This window comes from Arachis ipaensis, chromosome B8, assembly GCF_059453495.1.
Source record: "Arachis ipaensis isolate K30076 ecotype BB chromosome B8, ASM5945349v1, whole genome shotgun sequence".
NCBI lineage: Eukaryota > Viridiplantae > Streptophyta > Magnoliopsida > Fabales > Fabaceae > Arachis > Arachis ipaensis.
This window is the reverse complement of record NC_142443.1, coordinates 117,060,699-117,082,864: the sequence shown is the minus strand read 5'-3', so window position 1 is coordinate 117,082,864 and position 22,166 is coordinate 117,060,699. Positions and strand designations below refer to the sequence as shown.

General features: G+C 36.2%; 1 protein-coding gene across 1 annotated transcript; it reads left to right on the top strand.

The window, feature by feature from the left end:
- Window positions 1-12,403: 12,403 nt before the first annotated feature.
- UPM1 (urophorphyrin methylase 1) lies at window positions 12,404-17,779 on the top strand. Its single transcript, XM_088497108.1, has 6 exons — window positions 12,404-12,752; window positions 13,173-14,111; window positions 14,669-14,746; window positions 14,865-14,934; window positions 15,437-15,714; window positions 17,177-17,779. Exons 2-6 carry the CDS (start codon window positions 13,572-13,574, stop codon window positions 17,321-17,323), a joined length of 1,113 nt encoding a protein of 370 aa, XP_088353234.1. The 5' UTR covers window positions 12,404-12,752; window positions 13,173-13,571; the 3' UTR covers window positions 17,324-17,779.
- The last annotated feature ends 4,387 nt before the right edge of the window (window positions 17,780-22,166 follow it).

The window sequence follows — 22,166 nt, the reverse complement described above, 5'->3', positions numbered from 1 at the left end:
GATCGACTTGCGATCCGGTTATCACCAGATAAGGGTAAGAGGTGAGGACATTCCTAAGACCGCTTTCAGGACTCGTTATGGTCATTACGAGTACACTGTAATGTCTTTTGGGTTGACAAACGCTCCTGCAGTGTTTATGGATTATATGAACAGACTTTTCTGTCCATTTCTAGATAAATTCGTTATTGTCTTCATTGATGACATACTGATTTACTCCATGACTGAAGAAGAGCATGCAGAACACTTGAGGATTGTGTTGCAGATACTAAAGGAAAAGAAACTCTATGTGAAACTGTCTAAATGTGAATTCTGGAAGAGTGAGGTGAAGTTTCTGGATCACATGGTGAGTAAATAGGGGATAGTTGTAGATCCTTCTAAGGTGGAAGTAGTGATGGAGTGGGGGCAACCAACTTCAATGACTGAGATAAAGAGTTTTCTGGGCTTAGCTGGCTACTACTGGAGATTCATCAAGGGCTTTTCACAAATAGCTTTGCCATTGAGAAGGTTAACCCGCAATGATACACCGTTTGTTTGGACTCCTGAGTGTGAGGAGAGCTTTCAAGTGTTGAAGCGAAAGTTGACCATCGTGCCTGTGTTGGTGTTACCTGAGCCGAACAAACCATATGAGGTGTACTGCGATGCCTCACTAAAGGGTCTAGAGGGTGCGTGTTGATGCAGCATCATAATGTGGTGGCCTATGCCTCAGGACAGTTGAGACCTCATGAAGTTAACTACCATACGCACGATTTAGAATTTGCTGCGGTTGTGTTTGCCTTGAAGGTATGGAGCATTATATCTATGGGGTTAAGTTCCAAGTTTTCTCTGATCACAAGAGCCTGAAATATCTCTTTGATCAGAAGGAGCTTAATATGCGGCAGAGGAGGTGGATGGAGCTACTGAAGGATTACGACTTTGAGTTGAATTACCATCCGGGGAAAGCGAATGTAGTGGCGGATGCGTTAAGTCGGAAGTCATTGTATGCTGCTTGGATGATGCTTCGAGAAGAGGAGTTGCTCAAGGCATTCGAGAGTCTGAAGATTGGTGTTCAAGAAGTGTCTGGAACTCTGTGTTTGAGTCGATTACAAATCTCAAGTGACTTTAAATCTGAGCTCCTAAAGGCTCATCAAAATGATGACGCATTACCGAAGGTGTCGCCAGCTATTGAGCAAGGAAAGCAGTGGAGAGTGTCAGAGGATCAGGATGGGCTATGGAGATTCAAGGGTAGGATCATCGTGCCAGATGTTGGGACTTTGTGACAAGATATCTTAAAGGAAGCACGTAAAAGCGGATTCTCTATTCATCCGGGGAGTACTAAGATGTACCATGATTTAAAGGCGATGTTTTGGTGGCTGGGTATAAAAAATGACGTGGCGGAATATGTTTCAAAGTGTTTAACCTGTCAGAAAGTAAAGATCGAACACCAGAGACCTTCCGGGACGTTGCAACCTTTAGAAGTTTCACAATGGAAATGGGAGAGCATTGCGATGGACTTTGTGTCGGAATTGCCAAGGACTAGGGCCGGTTTTGATGCTGTCTAGGTAATTGTGGACCGACTGACGAAGTCAGCTCACTTCCTACCCATTCGGATGAACTACACTCTTGAGGAGTTAGCACGCTTGTACATAAAGGAGATTGTGAGACTTCATGGTGTGCCTACTAGTCTACTACTATAGTTTTTGATCGAGATCCTCGTTTCACTTCAAGGTTTTGGGGTGCATTTCAGAATGCTTTCGGAACCTGATTAAGCTTAAGCACGGCTTACCATCCTCAAACAGATGGTCAATCCGAGAGGATGATCCAAACACTAGAGGATATGTTGAGGGCTTGCCTTTTGGACCAACCGGCGAGCTGGGATAGGTACATGCCGTTAGTAGAGTTTGCATACAATAATAGCTACCATGCAAGCATCGGAATGGCTCCGTATGAGGCTTTGTATGGGAGGAAATGTCAATCTTCGCTATGTTAGTATGAAGCTGGGGAGAAAAGCTTGTTGGGGCCAAAGATGATAGCTGAGACTACTAAACAAGTCAAGAAAATCTGAGACAGGATGCTCACTACGCAGAGTCGTCAGAAAAGTTACGCCGATCAGAGGCGAAAGCCCTTGGAATTTGAGGAAGGAGACCATGTTTTTCTTAAGGTTACTCCAACCACAGGAGTAGGTAGAGCGGTTAAAGCAAAGAAGTTGAATCATCGATACATCGGTCCGTTTTAGATCCTGGAAAGGGTCGGACTGGTGGCGTATCGGATGGCTCTACCACCCCACCTTTCGAACCTGCACGACGTATTTCACATGTCATAGCTTTGGAAGTATACTCCTAATTCTAGCCATGTGTTAGAACCTGAATCGGTTCAGTTAAAAGAAAATTTGACGCTTCCGGTGACTCCGGTAAGAATTGACGATACTAGTATCAAACAGTTGCATGAAAAGGAGGTTTTGTTAGTCAAAGTGGCATGGAGTCGAGCTGGTGTTGAGGAGCACATTTGGGAACTTGAGTCTGAGATGCGGATTGTATACCCACACCTATTCTCAGGTAACTGAATTCGAATTTTGTGGGCAAAATTCTCACTTAAGTGGGTAGAATGTAAAATCTGGTTAATTAATGACTAATTAACCCATAAATTAGAATTTTATCTAGAGGGTTTAAAAGGTTATTTTTATGGCTTAATATGATAGAGGAAATTAAAACGAGAATTTTGATACCAATTTTAAAGAAATCGGCCCAAGATTGGACCGAACGGACCAAACCGGGCCAACCGGACCCATATTGGGCCCTTGGCCCAACCAAACAAAATCTAAAACCCTAAAAACAGCACTCTCTCTCCTCTCTAAACCTCCAAATACGCTGAAATGGAGTAAGGGAGGGGAAGAACACTCTTCCAAAGTTCTAACTCTCATTTGATCTTCAAACCACCATAACTTTTGATCCGGAGCTCCGATTGCCGCACCGTTTACGGCCACGCGTTCACTGCGACGAGCTCTACAAAACCCACTACTTAGTTCTTGAGGTAAAATATGAACAGATTTTTGCTAGTAAAGAATTCACAATAAATTCTCGTTGCTAGTATAGTTTTTAAACCAACAAAGAATCCTTTCATAGAAAAATTTAGTTGTCACAAGTAACAAACCCCTAAAAATAATAACCAAAGTATTCAAATCTCGGGTCATCTCTCAAGAAATTGTAGGGAAGTATTTTTACTATTGGTTGTGGAAAATTATCTTTTTGGGGTTTTTGAATTAGGAACAAGGAAAGTAAATTGCAAGAATTAAACTAATAGTTAAGAAAGGCTCTTGGCAAGGTATGAGAACTGGAAGTCCTATCCTTGTTACCCTTATCAATTGTGATGAAAATTGTCCATTACTCCCACTTAGTTAACCTCTAACTATGAAGGAAAGTCAAGTGGACAAATCAATTTGATTCCTCAAGTCCTAGTCAACTCCTAAGGAAAGAATAGCTTTAGAGGGATACAAATCAACCAGCAACTTTCAATTATCAATCAACAAAGGAGTTTGATAACTCAAGAGTCTCCAATTACTCAACCAAATCCAAGAATATAAAAATCTAATCTAAAATCCAACCAAGCATTTTACCAAACACTTGGAAGGCACAACATAAAGGCATAGAAAAGTAATAGGGAATGTAAAATCTAAAACCAATAATTACAAGCATCAATGATAACAATTAAAGCAAGAAGTAATAAACATGAAATACCTCAAATTTTATTAAATATAAAATCAAATCTAACATGAAGGGTTCATAAATCAAATTGGGAAAATAAATAAACCAACAAGAGAAATAGATAAACTAAAGTTCTAGAACTAATAAGAGTAGAAGAAAAATAAATTAAAGTAAAGTAGAAATCTGAGATTAAGAAAAGCTAAACCTAGAATCCTAAAACCTAGAGAGAGAAGAGAGCCTCTCTCTCTAGAAACTACATCTAAAACCTAAAATTATGTGAATGAAAGTTGTATGAATGAATGAATGATTCCCCCACTTTGCAGCCTCTAATCTATGTTTTCTGGGCCAAAAACTGGGTCAAAATAGCCTAAAAATCGCCCCCAGCGATTTGTGATACGTCCAGCACGTGGCTCTGTCATGCGTACGCGTCGCCCACGCGTACGCGTCGATTGAACTTTCGCGAGGTCACGCGTATGCGTGATCCACGCATGTGCATCGCCTAACAGCATGGCAACTATGACAAATTATATGTCATTTCGAAGCCCCGAATGTTAGCTTTCCAACGCAACTAAAACCGTCTCATTCGGACCTCTGTAGCTCAAGTTATGGTCGATTTAGTACAAAGAGGTCAGGGTTGACAACTTAACAATTCCTTCAATCTCTCTAATTTTATTTCCACTTTTGCATGCTTCCTTTCCATCCTCTAAGCTATTCCTGCCCTATAAACCCTAGAAACATTTAACACATATATCACGACATCGAATGGTAATAAGAGAGAATTAAAATTAGTAATTTTAAGGTCAAAGAAGCATGTTTTCAATCAAAGCACAAAATTAGGAAGGAAAATGTAAAACATGCGAATTATATGAATAAGTGTGAGTTTGGTGGATAAAATCCACTCAATTAAGTACAAAATGTACCGCGAAATAGTGGTGCATCAAATCTCCCCACACTTAAACATTAGCATGTCCTCATGCTAAGCTCAGGAGAAGTTACAAAGTAGTGAAGAGGAATGGTAGATATTATGAAATACAACCTATCTATATAAATGCAACTACATGCAAAAATGCTTTTACCTACTTGGTTAAAAGTAAACAAATTCTCCAAGACAAACATAAACTGGATTCCACTAATTCAAATCACAAAATAAAATACAATTAAACTTGTAGAAGAAAATAGCTCATGAAAGCCGGGAACAAAGAATCGAGCATCGAACCCTCACCGGGAGTGTATACATCTAATTACTCAAGTGTTTAAAGTTCGATTCTCTCAATTCTCTACTAACCTTGCTTTCTAAGGCTTGCTCTTCTTCTACCAATCAACAAAAATTTAATGCACAAATACACATATCAAGAGGTCTTTTAAGGGTTGTAATGGGGTCAGGGTCAAGGTAGGATTGTATTTGGCCAAGTGGACTAAAATCTGAATACTTAATTAACTTAAATTTCTCACCTAACTTAAGACAATCCATGTAATCACAATACAAAATCTAACTACCCATTTACTATGTTCACCACATATTCATGCATCTAATTTTGAGTACAGTACATATGCATTGCTATCACAATTTACTTTGGGGCATTTTGTCCCCTTTTATTATTTGCTCTTTTTCTTTTCTTTTTCTCCTTTTTTTCTTTTTAATTTTAATTTTATTTTTTTATTTTTTTATTTTTTTATTTTTTTATTTTTTTTAGATTTTTTTTTCTCAATGCATATGATTAAATTATTGAATGCATGAACATGTCCTAAACATTTCTTTCACATTTTCATAAAGATATACAACACCCAATTCTTAAAACCAAATGTTTCCAAACCCAACTTCCCCACACTTAAATCATGAACACTCTCACTAGTCTAAGTTAACCAAGGATTCAAATTAAGGACATTATTGTTTTATGCTTAGAGTTAATGATGTGCTAGAGTAAAGAACAAATGGGATAAGTAGGCTCAACATTGGTTTACAAAGAATAATGAAAAGGTTAAGGCCATATGGGTATGTAAGCTTAGTGAAACAAGACCTCAATCATATAAGCGCATGCATACATCAAATAATGGAAATATAGAATTAAGCAAGACAAGGATCACAATTTTAGAGAGAAAAATACACACCAAAAATAAAATATTGGTTGATAAAATGCAACCAATCTAATAGGCTCAAAATCTCACTGGTTTTGTGCGTTCGAACTCTAAACCATGTTCCAAAATAAAATTCTTCAAGCAAGGTTTAACAAAAAGTTTTAATTTAAATTAGTGAAATACTATAAAAAGTTTCTTGAAAAAGAAAATGTTACTTCAACCAAGTAGTAGCTAAATGCACAAAATCAAACAAACATGCAATCATAACATGTAAATGCAACAACTAATTTACAAGAAAAATTAAACATTGGTGTTGAAGTAAGAAATAACTAACCCAAGGAAGTTGGTATCGACCTCCCCACACTTAAAGATTGCACCGTCCTCGGTGCATGCTAAGATGTGCAAGTGGACGGGCTGCTCCAACTGACGCTTTTCTCCAAAGATTGTGCAGATGGACTTGTCTGTGCCCCATTTAGAAGCTTTTCCTTTCCCTTCTCGGTAGCCATCCTGAAAGAAGAGAAAAAAGAAGAAAAGTAACACATAAATAAAGATAGAAAACAAATAAAATATGGGTGGGTTAATTACGAATAATGAGGGTCTCAATTACATGGTAGCTACAACATGCAAGTGAGAAAACAGTAGAAGCAAATGGCATATTAATAGTGCAAAAACTGCAACAATGGGGAAGAGCTAGTAGGTAATGAGAGACAATATAAATTCATATCAATGCAAAAGGAACACAGGTATCACAAAAGATTGACATTGACAGATAAATAATATCACCCAATAGTGTAAAATAAGTCACTAAGCACCAAAATAATATCAGAAAAGATACAACAGTTGAATAAGAACATTTAACACCAATGGTAAAATAGGAAATTAGAAAATGAGATAAAAATATGAATAAAATAAAAATGCAATGAAGGAAAGTATGCAAACGCAGTATGTAAAAGAGAATGAAAGAGAATAAGGATGAGAAGAAAGTGAGAAAAGAAGAAGGAGTAAGAGAGGAGAGAAGAAAGAAGAAGAAAGGATAGAAGAAAGGCGTAAGAAATGAAAAACAGGGCACGACGCGCGTGCGTGCATCACGCATGTGCGTGAAAACTGAAACAGCCATGCGACGCGTACGCGTCGCCCACGCGTACGCGTGGGTGGCGAAAAATGTAATATGACGCGTGCGCGTCGGTCACGCGTATGCGTGCCTTCTCGCGTAACTCCAGCACCATGGCCACACAACTCTCGGTTCAATACGCTCTTTACATCGATTTTCATCCCCACGCGTACGCGTCGCTGACGCTTACGCGTGGGTTGAAATTTCTGCAGGGGACGCGTACGCGTGAGGTACGAGTACGCATGGGGTGGCTTGTGCGCCACGCACCCCTGCCGCGCGTCTCTCACGCAACTCTCTGTTCAGTTGCGCATACACAAACGACGCGTGCGCGTCGTAGACGCTTGCGCGTCGATCCCCCTTTTTTATGCAAAATAAAAGTAAATATGCAGAACTGAAAATTAAAACTGATAGAAATAAATTAAAACTAATAAAACGAAAAGATCATACCATGGTGGGTTGTCTCCCACCTAGCACTTTTAGTTATTGTCCTTAAGTTGGACATTTGGTGAACTCCTTGTCATTCAAGCTCGAGTTAATTTCCAAAAAGATTCTAAGCTCAAAGGACGAACGAACATTCCAAACGGTGTTCGCAAGAAATCAGAAGGATATCTTGTGTTCTGATTAAATAAAGTTGTAGAAAATTTTATGAAATACACAGGATAAGAGTTAATATATATCTCACGGAGGGAAGCCAAATCAAACACTTTGTTTAGAAAGAATCAAGGCATATTAAATTAAGTAAGTATCCGTCGATTTTTGAAGAAACACAAGTTCACAGAGAAAAGCAATTTGACTGCTAGTTTCCAAAGATTCAAGATTCGCTTGGTTGTGTACCAAAACAAAATTAGGCTCGCCTCGGAGAGTTCAAAGTTCATGCCCGATTACGTGCGAGTAAGAAATAGAATTAGGGAGACAATTAAATCTTTTGCAAACAAAGAATTCAGACAAAACCTCGAGCACGTTATAAGAGAAAAGAATCGATCGGGACATAAACCACACATCCAAATATCCTAAGATGAGAAATATTTGGCTCCTGACTGCAAACTATTTGTAATGGAGAGAATTTAAGATAACTTGTTGGTCTGATGCATATAAGTGTTGCAGCATGCAAAATAGCATATCCCCATACTGAAACAGGCAGTTTAGTTCTTATAAGTAATGGTCTAGCTATTAACTGGAGGTATTTAATTAATGATTCTGCTAGACTATTTTGAGTATGTACATGAGCAACAGGTTCTTCTATCGTAATTTTAGTTGGCACACAATAATCATTAAATACTTGGGACCTAAATTCACTAGCATTATCAAGATGTATTATCTTTATAACATAGTCTAGAAGATAAGTTTTTAATTTAATTATTTGAGCTAGCAATTTCGCAAATGCTATGTTGCACGTTTACAGTAAACAACATGGGACCATCGTGAAGATGCATCTATTAAAACCATGAAATATTTAAACGGTCCACATAGAGTGAATGGGCCTATATATATCACCCTAAATACATTCTAGAAAAGATAGTGATTCAATCCCAATTTGTTCTTGTGATGGTCTTGTAATTAATTTTCCTTGAGAACAAGCAACACAAGAGAATTCATTAAATTGAAGAATTTTATGTTCCTTTAGAGGATGACCAGATGAATTCTCGATGATTCTTCTCATCATGATTGAACCCGGATGTCCTAACCGGTTAATTCCAAACTGTAAATACATTTATATTTGTAAACTTCTAGTTTACTATGGCATGTGATTCCACATTGTCAATAGTAGTGTAGTATAAACCAGAAGAGAGAACGGGTAGTTTCTCTAATATATATTTTTCTCCTGATATCATAGTTGTAATATAGAGATATTCATTATTTTTTTCTCTTGCGGTTTTTACACGGTATCTATTTTTGCGGATATCTTTAAAATATAGTAAGTTTCTATGAGACTTACTTGAAAGTAAAGATGTGCAAAAAAACTGGTTTCACTGAATTGAATTGAAATTGAACTAAAACCATAGTTTTTATGGTTCAGTTTAGTTTTAAACCAAATTAAAACTGGTTTTATTCAAACTCCAAAATTAGTTTTTACATACTCTTTCTCTCTCTCATTTTTCTCTCTCTCTCCCTTTTTTCTCTCTCCCTCCCCCTTCCTCTCTCTCTCTCCCTCTCCTTTCCTCTCTCTCTCTCTCTTCTCCTTTCTCTCTCTTCCTCTCTCTTTCTCTCTCTCCCTTCTCTTTCTCTCTTTCCTTCCTCAATCTCCTTCTCTCCCTTCTCTCTTTCCCTTCTCTCTCTCTCTCTTTCCCTCTCTCCCTCCTCTCTCCCTCTCTCTCTCTCTCTCTCTCTCTCTTTCTCTCATTTTTCTTTTTCTCTCTCCCTATCCTCTCTCCCTTCTTTTCCTCTTTTTCATCATCATCTCTCTCTCTCTTTTTGAGATATAGAAAGAAAGGAGGGGGAGAGAGAGAAAAGAGAGAGGGAGAGAGAGAGAAAGAGAGAGGAAGACAAAAAGAGGGGAAGGGGAGAAAGAGGAGAATGGGGAGAGAGAGAATGAAGAGAGAGAGGAGGGGGAGAGAGAGAGATAAGTAAGAGAGAGAGGAGAGGGAGAGGAATAGGGGAGGAAGAGAGAGAGAGAGAGAGAGAGAGAGAGAGAGAGAGAGAGAAAAGGGAGAGAAGGAGAGAGAGAAAAAGAGCATGGGAAAAGAGAGGGAGAGAAGGATAGAGAGAGAGAGAGAGAGTGGAGCGGGAGATAGGAGAGAACACCTCAAATTCCCTCGTTCCTCAAGCTTTCACTTCACCAAGTCCACACCAATTAGATTTTCAGCATCCAAAGTTCAATGAGCTTTCAATATCACCAATTTGTCTCCAAAAATACATAATTCAATCTAATTCCACATAATATCACTAAAATTAACATAAGATTCATAATTTCAAATAGGGCACAATGGTTTGAAGGTTTTTACCTTTTCCATGGACAGTTGGGGCAAAGCCCAATGATTTTCCACCACTAGAACACACCTAATATCATTAAAACACAGATTCTCAAAACCCATGAACCCCAAAAACAAAGTCTGAATGGAAGGAAAGAGCTAGGCAAAAAAACAAAGTTCCTTACCACTTTGTTCGGATAAAAATGAAGAGCTCGGCGAGATGAACGTATGGCCGCAAACGGTGCGGCGATCGGAGCTCTGGATCGAAAGATATGTGGAATTGAAATTTGGGCAAGGGTTAGGGTTCTTGTGTCTTATTCCTCCTCCTCGCATGTCGCTGTTGCTTTGCTCTCGCCGCTGTTCCTTGCCAGTCATCGCTACTCCTCGCCTGTCGCTGCTCCTTGCCAGTCACCGCTGCTCCTCCCTAGGGTTCTAATTCTACTTCTAAATTGTTGATTTTGTTAATTACATTGTTGATTTTGCTTCTGTTTCTTTGGTTAATTACATTGTTGATTTGTTGATTTTATTAATTACATTATTTCGATTCTAATTCTATTGTTGTTGATTCTGATTTTATTTTGATTTCATTGTTGTTCTACTTCTATTTCTTCTTATTCTGAATAGAGAAGGAAAATGGGGAAAGAAAATGATTAATTTTATGTTTCTTCTGATTCTTCTGTTTGTTTTGCTTCTTTGTTGTTGTTCTTCGGAGTTGAGAGAGATGGTAATGGTTTCTCTTTTCTTCTTCTCTTCTGCTGTTGCTGCTAGTTGAAATGAATTGTTGTTGTTCTTTTCTTTCTTTGTTTCTGCTTCATTATTGTTGTTCCTGATTCTGTAATGACGAAGAAGAAAAAGAAGAAGAGATTTGCTGCGACGGAAAAGAAAAAGAAGAATAAAAACTGAATATGTTAGTGAAGAAGGAGAAGGGTATTTTAGTTCGAAGGATAGTTTTAAAATTTAGCTGAACGTTAGGGACGATTTTATATGCAAAAAAGTCAAAAACAAAAAAAAAATTTCGACTTATACGTTAGGAAACAAAATTGTACTTAATCCTAAATATATTTATAACATCTATAATTTTTCTTAATTATTCTTACTCCTTCTTGAGTTGGTTCTTCTCTCTTAATTTTGTTATTATCATCACTGCCATTATCATCATTATTATCTCTTCCAATGTTTTTTGTCTCTCAAATTTTTTCAAATTGCTCAAGGATATATTAATTTTGTTTAAGTCTATTCTTCTTGTAGAGAGCAAACAAGCCCATAAATTTGAAGTGAGCTGGATGTTGGAGATGTGGTACCATTGGAGAGCAATTTTAAAAAGTGTTTTTGCCCTAAATAGAAATGATGAGAGCGTATAAAATCTTGATAAAATATATAACTATAAGGGATAAGTATGATTTTGGTCCCCAACGTAGAGGCCGAAAATTTATTTCGTCCCCGGCCTTTTTTCGCTACAAAATGGTCCCCAAGGTTTCAGTTTGTTTTAAAATCGTCCTTCGGACGAAAATACCCTCCCCTCTCATCTTCTTCCTCAACACCCCTCTTCTTCCTCAACATTAACAGAAGCATAAGCAGATGCACAAACGCAGAAAAAAAACAGGCAATAATGGATAACAATCAGCAGAACAACAACAACAATAGAATCCTTTAAATCTGAAAAATTAAAGAAAAAAGAATAAAAAATTGAAACAGAGAGAAGGTTGCGGCGGTGGTGGTGGTGGAGGAGGGGCTGCGACGGTGAACGACGAAGTGGAGGAGGAAGGGTTGCGGCGGTGAACGACGATGTGGAGGAGGAGGAGGGGTTGCGGCGCTCCTCTATTCTCTTTCTCTCTCCCTCTGCTCTCTCCTCTCTTGCCATTAGTGTAGGGAGTAGTGGCAGATCACAGGCGGCAGGGCGGCGGTGCGGCGGTGCAGTGGTGCTCTCTTTCTTCCCCCTTCTTCCCTTCCCTCCCCCCTCCCCCCTCCCCCCTCCCTCTCCCCCCTTCTCGTGCCCCACCCCCCTTTCTTTTTCTTTCCTCCCCTTATTCTCTCTGTCCCTTTCTTTTTTTTATTTATTTATTTTATATTTATTTTATTTTATTATTTTTTTAATGAAGGGTAATTTGGTAATAAAAAATAAAATTGGTAAAAATGACGATTTTAAAACAAACTGAAACTTTGGGGACCATTTTATAACGAAAAAAAGGCCGAGGACAAAATAAATTTTCAGTCTCTACGTTGGGGACCAAAATCATACTTATCCCTAACTATAAATATGGACGGCGAATTAGGATAAAAGTATAAATTGTAATTAATAATTATGATAAATAATATTTTTAGTAAAAAAATAGTTAAAAAAATTTTACTTTTATTTATTTAAAAAAAATATTTTTAACTTTTAGAAAAAATAAATAATTTATTTTTAATAAAAATATTTATTAAAAAAATATTTATACATATTTAAAATTTAATAAGAATATTTAATTTTTTAAAATACATTTTTTGCTAATAAAAACAAACACTGAAATGCATAAATCGAAGCAGGATTTTTTTTAATGAAAATATATAATTTTAAAAATAAAAATTTATTTAGGACCGACTGGATGAAAATAAATAATAGAAGAATAAATAACCTGAACCATGAGTGTGAGCCAAAGACGCCCTGCCCCTCCCAAAGCCCAAAGGCAAAGTACGCTGTCTCCTCAATCTCCCCAAAGTCCATCATTCTCACACATCACAACACATTAACACAACTCAACTCCAATTCAAACACCCTCTCTCTCTCTCTCTCTCTCTCTCTCTCTCTCTCGTTCTTATATATTACCTTCAAGTCCCTCCTTGCTGCCGTATCCCCTTCTCTTCTTCTTCTTCTTCTTCGTCCCAGAGACACAGAGCCCTAGCGTCTCCAACTTTTCCTCCGCGACTCACAGTGGCACAGAGTTCACTTCCGCTTCTCGTGGAGCATTGCCATCTCGTTGAGCTTCGTCGCTGCTCTTGGTACTGTTTTCTACTTCTGTTTAATTACATTGTTGTTTCTTCTGTTTAAACCCTTATTACTACTGCTGCTGTTTCATTTTGGTAGCCTCTGATAATTTTGAGTTGTCTTTGTTGTCGATGATAAATTTATTTCAGTATCCTTAGAATCTAAGAGCTAAAATTATTATTCTTAGTTGGTAGTTGGTAGTGTTGCTGCTGTTGTTTCTTGATTCTTACATTCTTGTTGCTGATGCTGTTTAATTTTTTTTAGTCAATGATTGTTTTGAATTATGTTTGTTTTCTATTACAAATTTATTTTATTGTCCTTAGAAGCTTAAAGCAGAAGTTTTGATTCCGGTTTCAACATTCAACCACAATGTCACTACCAATATTTCGCACAACTTATTAATATTTATTTATTTATTTATTTATTTGTCTTAGATCTTGCCCGAATTCCTGAATTGGATGAAGAAGATTCTGGTGAAGATTTGAACGGATGTTTATCACAGCTTCATTTCCAAGCATTCTTAGCTTCTTAAAGAATCTTATGACATATTATGAACCTTATGCTTTTGAGGAATGATTTTAAGTAATGTTGGATTGTTGGTGTTGACGTGATACTTTTCATTTTGTTGTTGTTATTCAAAAGCTGTGCATCCAATCCAACCCAAACAGCTGGAAATTCGATCGTTATCTGTAGAAAAATTATCCAATCCTAACCAAACCGTAAGGAATATTAGTGTTTGGATCCTTAGGTTTTGGCTCAAACTGATCCAAACTTCACTGTGAACACCCCTACTTCAAACCACCCCGACTCTTTCTCTCTACTAACAACCCCAGATGGCTCTTCACAAAATTGCATCATTCCCCTCTCTTCATTATTCCGCTTTCACCACAACCCACTACCACCGAGTTTTTTCCATCAACTGCTGCACCACTTCTTCTTCTTCTTCTTCTTCTTCTTCTTCACCCTTCACAGAGAAGCACTCCATAGAGAGGTTCCAAAGAGACCAATGGCTCTACACCAACACCGCCACCAACAATAAGCCTATAGTGTCTTCCAATTTGGGCTCCATAAGGGAAGATGACATAGCTCTCCAGCTTCCAGAACTAAAGAAGCTGCTTCAGGTGCTGAGGGAGAAGAGGGAGAGTGAAGGGAAGTGTAGCAGTGAAGGAAAATGTGTACTGGGGAATGTATTCTTGGTTGGAACTGGTCCGGGGGACCCTGAGTTGTTGACATTGAAGGCTGTGAGAGTTATCAAAGGTGCTGATTTGTTGCTGTATGATAGGTTGGTCTCTAATGATGTCTTGGATTTGGTTGCTCCTCATGCTAGGCTTCTCTATGTGGGAAAAACTGCTGGCTACCATAGCAGAACTCAGGTACTGTTTCAGTTTCTTTTCAATTTTTCTGATCGGTCTTTATTGCTGAATTGGGAATTTTTCCGATTTTATATATCTGGACTATGTTTTGTTGTAGTAGAGCTTTTTATTGCTTGAATTAGAGTATTGACTGTTTGTGTTGATGATATGCATTGATGTTTGTTGTTTACACGTTGATTTTGGTTTCTTTTAAAAAATTTTTATGATGGGTTATGGCTCAATTTGAAATTTTCAATTTTTTTTCTGATTTTGTATGTGTAATTTTTCTTTTTTGTAGTTTGTGTTTGTTTTCCCTAATGAATTCTCTCTTTCACTTGTGTATCGTGTACTGAATTACCGAGATCTCTCTAAAGGAATACTAGTAATTTTATAACAAAATGTAGCGAATTGCGTGGTGAGACATACCGGGTTTCCTATACCCATATCGGGTTTTGTAGTGACTATGTTTTGATCCCTTTATGAAGAGTTCTTGCTTGAGTTAGTTAGGATTTGGTGTTTTAGACCCCCTTTTATATTGATAAAAATGGAATTTTTTTTTGTTGGTTGAATTGTGGCAGGAGGAAATACATGAGCTTCTTCTGAGCTTTGCAGAAGCCGGGGCCACTGTTGTGAGACTTAAAGGGGGTGATCCATTGGTAAGTTTTCATTTGGGGTTGTCTGTTGGTGAAGCAATTTGATGCATTGCATTGTCATGGATGATCAACTGTATGCTATTTTATGTTTTTTTTTTTTACATCTGTTTGGTATATGTAGGTGTTTGGGAGGGGTGGAGAGGAAATGGATTTTTTGCAGCAACAAGGTATCCAAGTGAAAGTTATTCCAGGTATGCTTCTAGTGTCTTTATCTTACTAAGACGAATTTGGCACTACAAAGATTTTGGATCCTAATAAATCATAATGTTGATGGCACCAATGCTCCATTGTGTTATATAGTTGCCACGGATAAAAATCGGTTTTTGCCAAATAGAGTCAATAGTCATTATGGAAAATGGTTTGTTATTTAATCTTGAAACAGGTATCTGTGGATCAATCAGGCATGTCTTATACTTTATATAATAGTGACCGAGTATTTTCATTGTGTATCCATTGCTTTCTAAGCAAGTTTATGGTTAATCCAACTTAAAGTGGCACTTTTCATTAGAATACGATACACTCACTGGTTACTCTACATCGCAAAGCACAAAGTGCCTTGTTGAATTGGCAATTTGACAGGGAAGATGATTGGTGTTCATGTTACCACTTATTCTTTTAGGTTTTTTTCCCCTTTTTAGTTGATCGTGTTTGGTTTGTGACTTTACCATAATCAGTTATTCTCATTCCTTGCAGGCATAACTGCAGCATCTGGAATAGCAGCAGAGCTGGGGATTCCGTTAACTCATCGTGGTATTGCAAATAGCGTGAGGTTCCTCACGGGGCATTCAAGGAAAGGTGGAACTGATCCTCTATTTGTAGCCAAAAATGCAGCCGATCCTGATTCTACATTGGTGGTTTATATGGGCTTGTCAACCCTCCCTTCACTTGCACAGAAATTAATGTGTCATGGTTTGTCCCCCGAGACTCCAGCTGCAGCCATTGAGCGAGGGACAACACCTCAACAGCGCACGGTAAGCATAACTATATCTTCCTTTTCACGTTCTCAATATATCAAATTGATTAACTACTTGTTTGTTTGTCACATAGCATTCATTTATAGTCATCATTGACACTGACACTATTAAATTAAGAGCGCTATGACTTACCATGGAATTAACCATTTCTCTTTTACCTCACTAGTAACATTTTTGCTGTTGGAGTTGCTTTAGTATCATATGGAAAATTAATAAATTATTAATGCGCTATCTTAAAACTCGTGAAATTCTTATTATGCAACAAACCTATGATATTGAGCGTTAGTTGGAAAATACGTACACATCTATATAGCGATAGTAATAGTTAGGTCTTGCCCCACTAGATGGTGGTAATTACATGTATTAAACCATAGTGTCTTGTCATAAATCACCTTTTAACTCAAACCATTAAAATCTAAACCTCTTTTGATTGTCTTACCTATAGTTTAATAATTCTCCCTTTATCTCTAGCTAGCTATTAAACTACCATCAGTTTACGTATTCTACTTGAGAGAGCTACTAAAGGCCTTCTCTAGAGGATATTTATCATCATTATCACATTGTTTCTTTTTATCCCAACTTTCTTTTCGATGCGTTCATTACTAGTTCGATCGTATTGCCAAATTTTCAGTTCTATACAACATTGTGATCTTATAGTTGTGAATACAAAAAAGAAAATAAATAAATAAATAAAAACAATGGTATTTTTTCATAAAAAATAATACTTGAATGGCTCTTCTTCAATTTGTCCATCTAGATTGAATCCTATGCTTTATGTCTGCATTTATCCTGAATGCCTCTCAAACTTACCTCTTTCAAAATCCTCCTTCAAAAGTTTATTTTTCTTGTTATATTTGAAGTCTTTTTATTGATCCTTTCCTTCAATCATTCACTCTCCTCATAATTCGCATGTACACAACCAAAACACTTGGTTGTTTAGTCATGCTTTCCCAAAGAATAACTTTGCAATTCATGATAAGGCTTATACTCTTGCAACACAACTTTGTGTCCCTTGTTCCTCTTATTTATTGTTATGATTCATTTCATCCTTTTACATAAAAAATTGAAACTATTAGTTTTAATGAATGTGTATATAAGGCTCCTGCACAGGACCCACTATTCTTCCAAGTGCAGTATTGGAGTTACTTGTGTCTGTCCCTCTCTAAATACGACCACCTTGTTTTTGTAAGAAACGATGCCTTTCATTGTTATCAATCTTGAAAAAGTTATTGTTACAAAGTACTCTTGATAATAAAAGAACGAATTTGAAAGTTCTTAAGAAGTTGCATCTGGAACTACAGTCTACAGGCCAAGTCATTATAATTGTTTTTATTTTTGTGTTTGTTTTTTGTTTAGATGTTGCATCCAACTTACCTACAAAGTCACCATTGTTATTTGTTTGTGCATAATCAAAGCTACTAGGTTCTTCTGATCATGCATATTATTTGAAATCGTGTAGGTGTTCGCAAAACTGAAGGACCTTTCCGAGAAGATTACATCCGCTGGTTTGGTGTCACCAACACTGATTATAATAGGGAAAGTGGTGGAGCTATCTCCGTTTTGGCCAATGTCTACAAAAGAAGAATCATGTTTAATGCAGGCATGATGGATGGTGTTGGGAATGATGCTGAAAAAGCTCACCGAGATGAAGCATTGCTTTCGCAAGGATTGGCTTGATGATCAGCCATGAAGTCATACTATCCCTGGGAAGCCGGAAAGCAAGCAAGCAATGCGATATTTTTGGCGATGCAGATGTTCTTTCCTGATTTAGTTGGGAAGAACTGTTTCAGAACAAGTTTGGGTTTTACATATTTCAGAATCTGGACAGGGATTGAAACAAGGGAAAATGCATGCATTTCACCCAATTTTTGTGGAGAATAAGAATGCAGGTTTCTGCAGTGTCATTTATTTCTTTCAAGATTTTTTATTTATGTTTGCTAGGTAAAATTTTGTATAAGCTATTAAGCTTCATTCTTTGAAGGAGGAAGAATCATGTAAACATAAAACTGTAATTTGATTGTTGAATTTTGTTATTGCCAATCAGAACATTTTTTGTTGTAAATTTTAACTTACTAGTTAGCCATATTTGCCTTCATTATGTAACTTGAAGCTTCTATGAGATCGTTGTTTTGGTTTTGTTATTATATTGTCACAATTAACGTAGATATTTGTATTTGGGGTACAATCACAAAGCAGTTAAAATTATGACACACACTTCCATATCAAAAGTTTTTGCATGGATTAATTTGGTGGTGAAAGTTCATATGTACTTGTATTCATATAGCATTGATAGTTAGAAATGGTTATATTTTAATTTAGTCAAATTTATTAAATAGTTGAATTACACATCCAAATCTTTTTGGCAATCAAGTTCAATTAAGTTAGTCTAAATTCAACAAAAACCATTTTTATTACACAAGCGTATAAACACGTGCTTCACTAACGCAAACTCTTCGCGTTTCTTCTTCTACGCATTATTCTTTATTCTTCTTCGCATTCTTTCTTCTTTGTCTTCAAATTCCTTCTTTTTCTTCGTTCTTCTTTGTATTCCTCTTTCTTCTGTGTGTGTTTTTTCTCAATCGGCGTTCTTTTATTGTTGTTATTGTTGCTGTGTTTTTTCTTTTTCTCCTTTTAATTGAGGTTCATTTGGATCCATAAATGAATTTGATGTGTTTTTGTTGATGATTGAGTCTTTTTTACTGCTTGTTCAAAACTGAACTAATTTCGGTTTATTTGTATGTTAATTGAGGTTCACCTGATGTTGCTGATAAGTATTGACCAAATTTTTTATTCCTTAAGTAATTTGGGTTCATTTCTTAGTTTAATTGAGGTTCATTTGGATTCAGGAATGATTTGGATATGTTTTTGTTGATAATTGAGTATTTTTGACTGCTTGTTCAAAACTGAACTAATTGAATGGAATGGAGTGGAATCTAATGCAATTGAATAAAGTGATAATGAATAATTTCATTCTTCTTTGCTAAAAAATTTGGTCTACCTATCAGCAGCATCAAGTGAACCTCAATTAGTACACAAATGAATCGAAATTAGTTCAGATTTGAACAAACAGTTAAAAATACTTAATCATTAACAAAAGCACATCAAATTCATTTTTGGATCGAAATGAACCGAAATTACTTAAAGAATAAAAAATTTGGTCAATACTTATCAGCAGTATCAAGTGAATCTCAATTAACACACAAATGAACCGAAATAAACTAAGAAATGAATCAAAATTATTTAATGGTGGCATCAGAGAAAATCAGAACTAATAAAGATGTTACCAAAATGTTGGTGTTATTGGTGATGACGATAACGAAAAAAGAAAAGAAAAAAAAGAAGACGCAACATTGGGGGAGAAGAAGGAGGAGGAGGAGGAGGGGGAGGAGGAGGAGGAGGAGAAGGAGGGAAGAAGAAGAACCTGCGTGCGCGAATTCAGAAGAGGAAGGAGGAGGAAGAAGAGGAGGAGAAGGAGGAGAAGGAAACAGGGAAGGAGAAGGAAAAGAAGGCGCGTGATTTAAAAAGTTGTTATAACAACTTTGTTAGACTTGGTTAAGTATTTTGCTTGGATGTAAAGCTTTATTGTTTGTTAAATTATCTAAAGAATTTGAATGATTAACTTTACGTGGACAACTATTTGTAAGTCTTCACCTTAATTGGATTCATGAAGACAATATTGAGTATCAAGTTTATTTAAAAAAGAAAAAGAACATATTAAATTCAAGTGTGAAATTTGTAAGGATTAGTTTAAAAGTAGGGATAAGTAATGTTTTGATTCCTAAAATTTGGGCTCAAAATTATATTATTTCTATTTTTTTTTTATTATTCAAAATAATTCTCAACATTAAAATTGTTTTCAAAATTAACCTTTTGATCATTTTGCCTTTACTTCACTAACCCTTCCCTTTCATCTTTTCTCTTTGATCTCAATCACCATCATACTCTTCTTCTCCCTTTCACTTACTTACATTCATATGAAAGAAAAAAAAGAAAAGCAAACAGAGAGAAGGGAGTAGGAGCAACAGAATTTGGTGGAAGAAAAAGAGAGGAGGAGAAGAGACAATGCTGGTGGGGTATAGTGCCACCGTCGCCGTCGACACAGTAAACAAAGAGAGGGAGTAGGAGTAACAGCGATGGCGGTTTCAGATCTCCTTTTTCTCCCTTTTTCATCGACAATTTTGAAGAGTAGCAGTGGCGGTGGTTTAGACGGTAGTGGCAACGGAAGTAGAAGAGGATAAACAAATTTCAGGTCTCCTCTTCTTTCCCCCTCTCTCTGTCTCTCCCGATGTTCTCCGTCTCTTCTCAATCTCTTTTTTCAGCGACCCAACCAGCCGCAACGACAACGAAGTCATTGCCCAACTCTTCCTTTCTCCTTCTTCTTTCTTCTTCTCCTCTCTCATTGAACTCACATCTCTCTTGTCTTTGTCTGTCTTAATTTTTTTCACTCTTATTTTCAAAAAACATGAATTATTGTGATGATGTTGTTGAGTTTAAAGGATTGAATCGAAATGAATAATGTTATTGGTGTTGTTCTTGAATTTGAATGTTGTGTTATTGTTGATGAAATCTTGAATTTGAATACTATGTTATTGCTGATAATAGATGAAATAGATATATAGTTGTAAAAAGGAGAATGGCTGGTAGTTGGTGAGAATAAGAAAGAGTGGTGGTGGATGATAGAATTGAAATCAGACATAAACATAAAGATATTTTTGTGCAAAAAAATTTTAAAAGATTATTTTAATTTGAAATGTAACCTTGAAGACCATTTTAAATAGAAAAAAAGTTATGAACGATTTTGATTTTAACTTCAAACCTTACGTACCAAAATAATACTTATCCCTTTAAAGTATTTACTTATTTTATTTATTTGTAGTTGTTTTACATGTGCCACGCGGAGTCATGAAACTGAAATTCAATCTAAATTTCTCAAACTTATTATATAGGCTAGCTATTTATCCTGCAACCATGACTGGATTGTTATATTTTGTATATTATAGGTTTAATTATTTTATTGATCTTTATAGTTTCATTGTAACACCCTAACTTTTAGCATTTCATTATCGTCCTAAAAGTTTGAGCGCTACTTATCTCTAAACCTTTTAAATTATATACTATCTTTATTTAATATTGAGCCTTCGCAAACACGAACCGAAACTTTAATCAAGAAAATAAAAAGTTCTTTATTTAAACCTCTTAATCACAAAATACATATATATTCACATAGCAATATATATATATACTTATTTAAATAATTTCCATTATAAGTCCTACCACTCTAAAAACCAAAATAATAGCCGGGGAGGGAAAAATAAATTCTAACAACTCAACTCATGAATATAATCTTCTATGCTCATGTAGCTCCGGACTAAACATTTGCACCTGTAGCTGAAATGGATGAAAATATGGGGTAAGAATTTGGGAGTTCTTAGTAGGGTTGGGATTAGGAGTTAAGTTCATTTTATATATACTTTGTCAGCAATAACAATCAACAAGGTACCATCTAGTTCAACAATTAAAGAACATAGAATTTAAACAATCATTTTATATATACATGTTTATCCCTATTGCAGGTAATGAGCTCATATGTCGGTTTTAACCCGCACCCGACGCAACTCAGCAACCTTTGTCTGAGTTTGGTTTTCAGTGCCATAACCTCTGTAAGCAACCTCTGTCTTACAAGTACGACTCTCTTGAGCCGATATATGCAAACATAACCTCTGTAAGCAACCTCGGTCTTACAGGTGATGCTCTCTCTAGCCAATGTATGTATTGATAACCTCTATAAGCAACCTCTGTCTTACAGGTGCGACCATCCCCTGCATTGGCCGATGTATCTCTGGAAGCAAATCTCGGTGGACTCACCACCATATCTCTGCTCGTTTTCAGCAGGTACATAATTATCTCAACTCGTTCTCAAGGCCAAACAATACTACTTCTACTTATCCCCTTTTCGTTTCGTTCTTTCTTTCGTTTTTTTTATTCCTATTCTCTGCTCTCATGTGGCAGAGGTTCTTTAAATTCTTTTAATCTTTGCTTTGCTTTTCTTTCTTTTTCTTTTCTTTCCTATCATTCCATAATATAATTTATCTTCACATTATTCTCTCGCCTTTCCCTAAGTGTCTTATAGAAAAGAATTATAAAATTCTTAAATAAACTGCGTCCTCTAAAGTTTTTAAGAGTTCTTCTATTTGCTCTTCTCTAATTTAAATATTTTTAATAAAATGATAACAATAATATAAATAAGATAATATATATATATATATATATATATATATATATATATATATATATATATATATATACTTAAAACTTAATATATAAAATCTTATTTTTATTTTTTAAATTTTTATTAATTACTTTCTAAATTACGAACTTTTTAATATCCTATTTTTAATTTTAATATTGTATAAAATTATATTTGAAACTCTCACTTATTTTCGTATTTG

Coding starts and splice junctions, on each gene's coding strand:
- UPM1 (XM_088497108.1), top strand. CDS start 13,572: ATGGCTCTTCACAAAATTGCATCATTCCCCTCTCTTCATTATTCCGCT. Junction 14,935..15,436: donor CCAAGTGAAAGTTATTCCAG/GTATGCTTCTAG, acceptor CATTCCTTGCAG/GCATAACTGCAGCATCTGGA. Junction 15,715..17,176: donor CAACACCTCAACAGCGCACG/GTAAGCATAACT, acceptor GAAATCGTGTAG/GTGTTCGCAAAACTGAAGGA.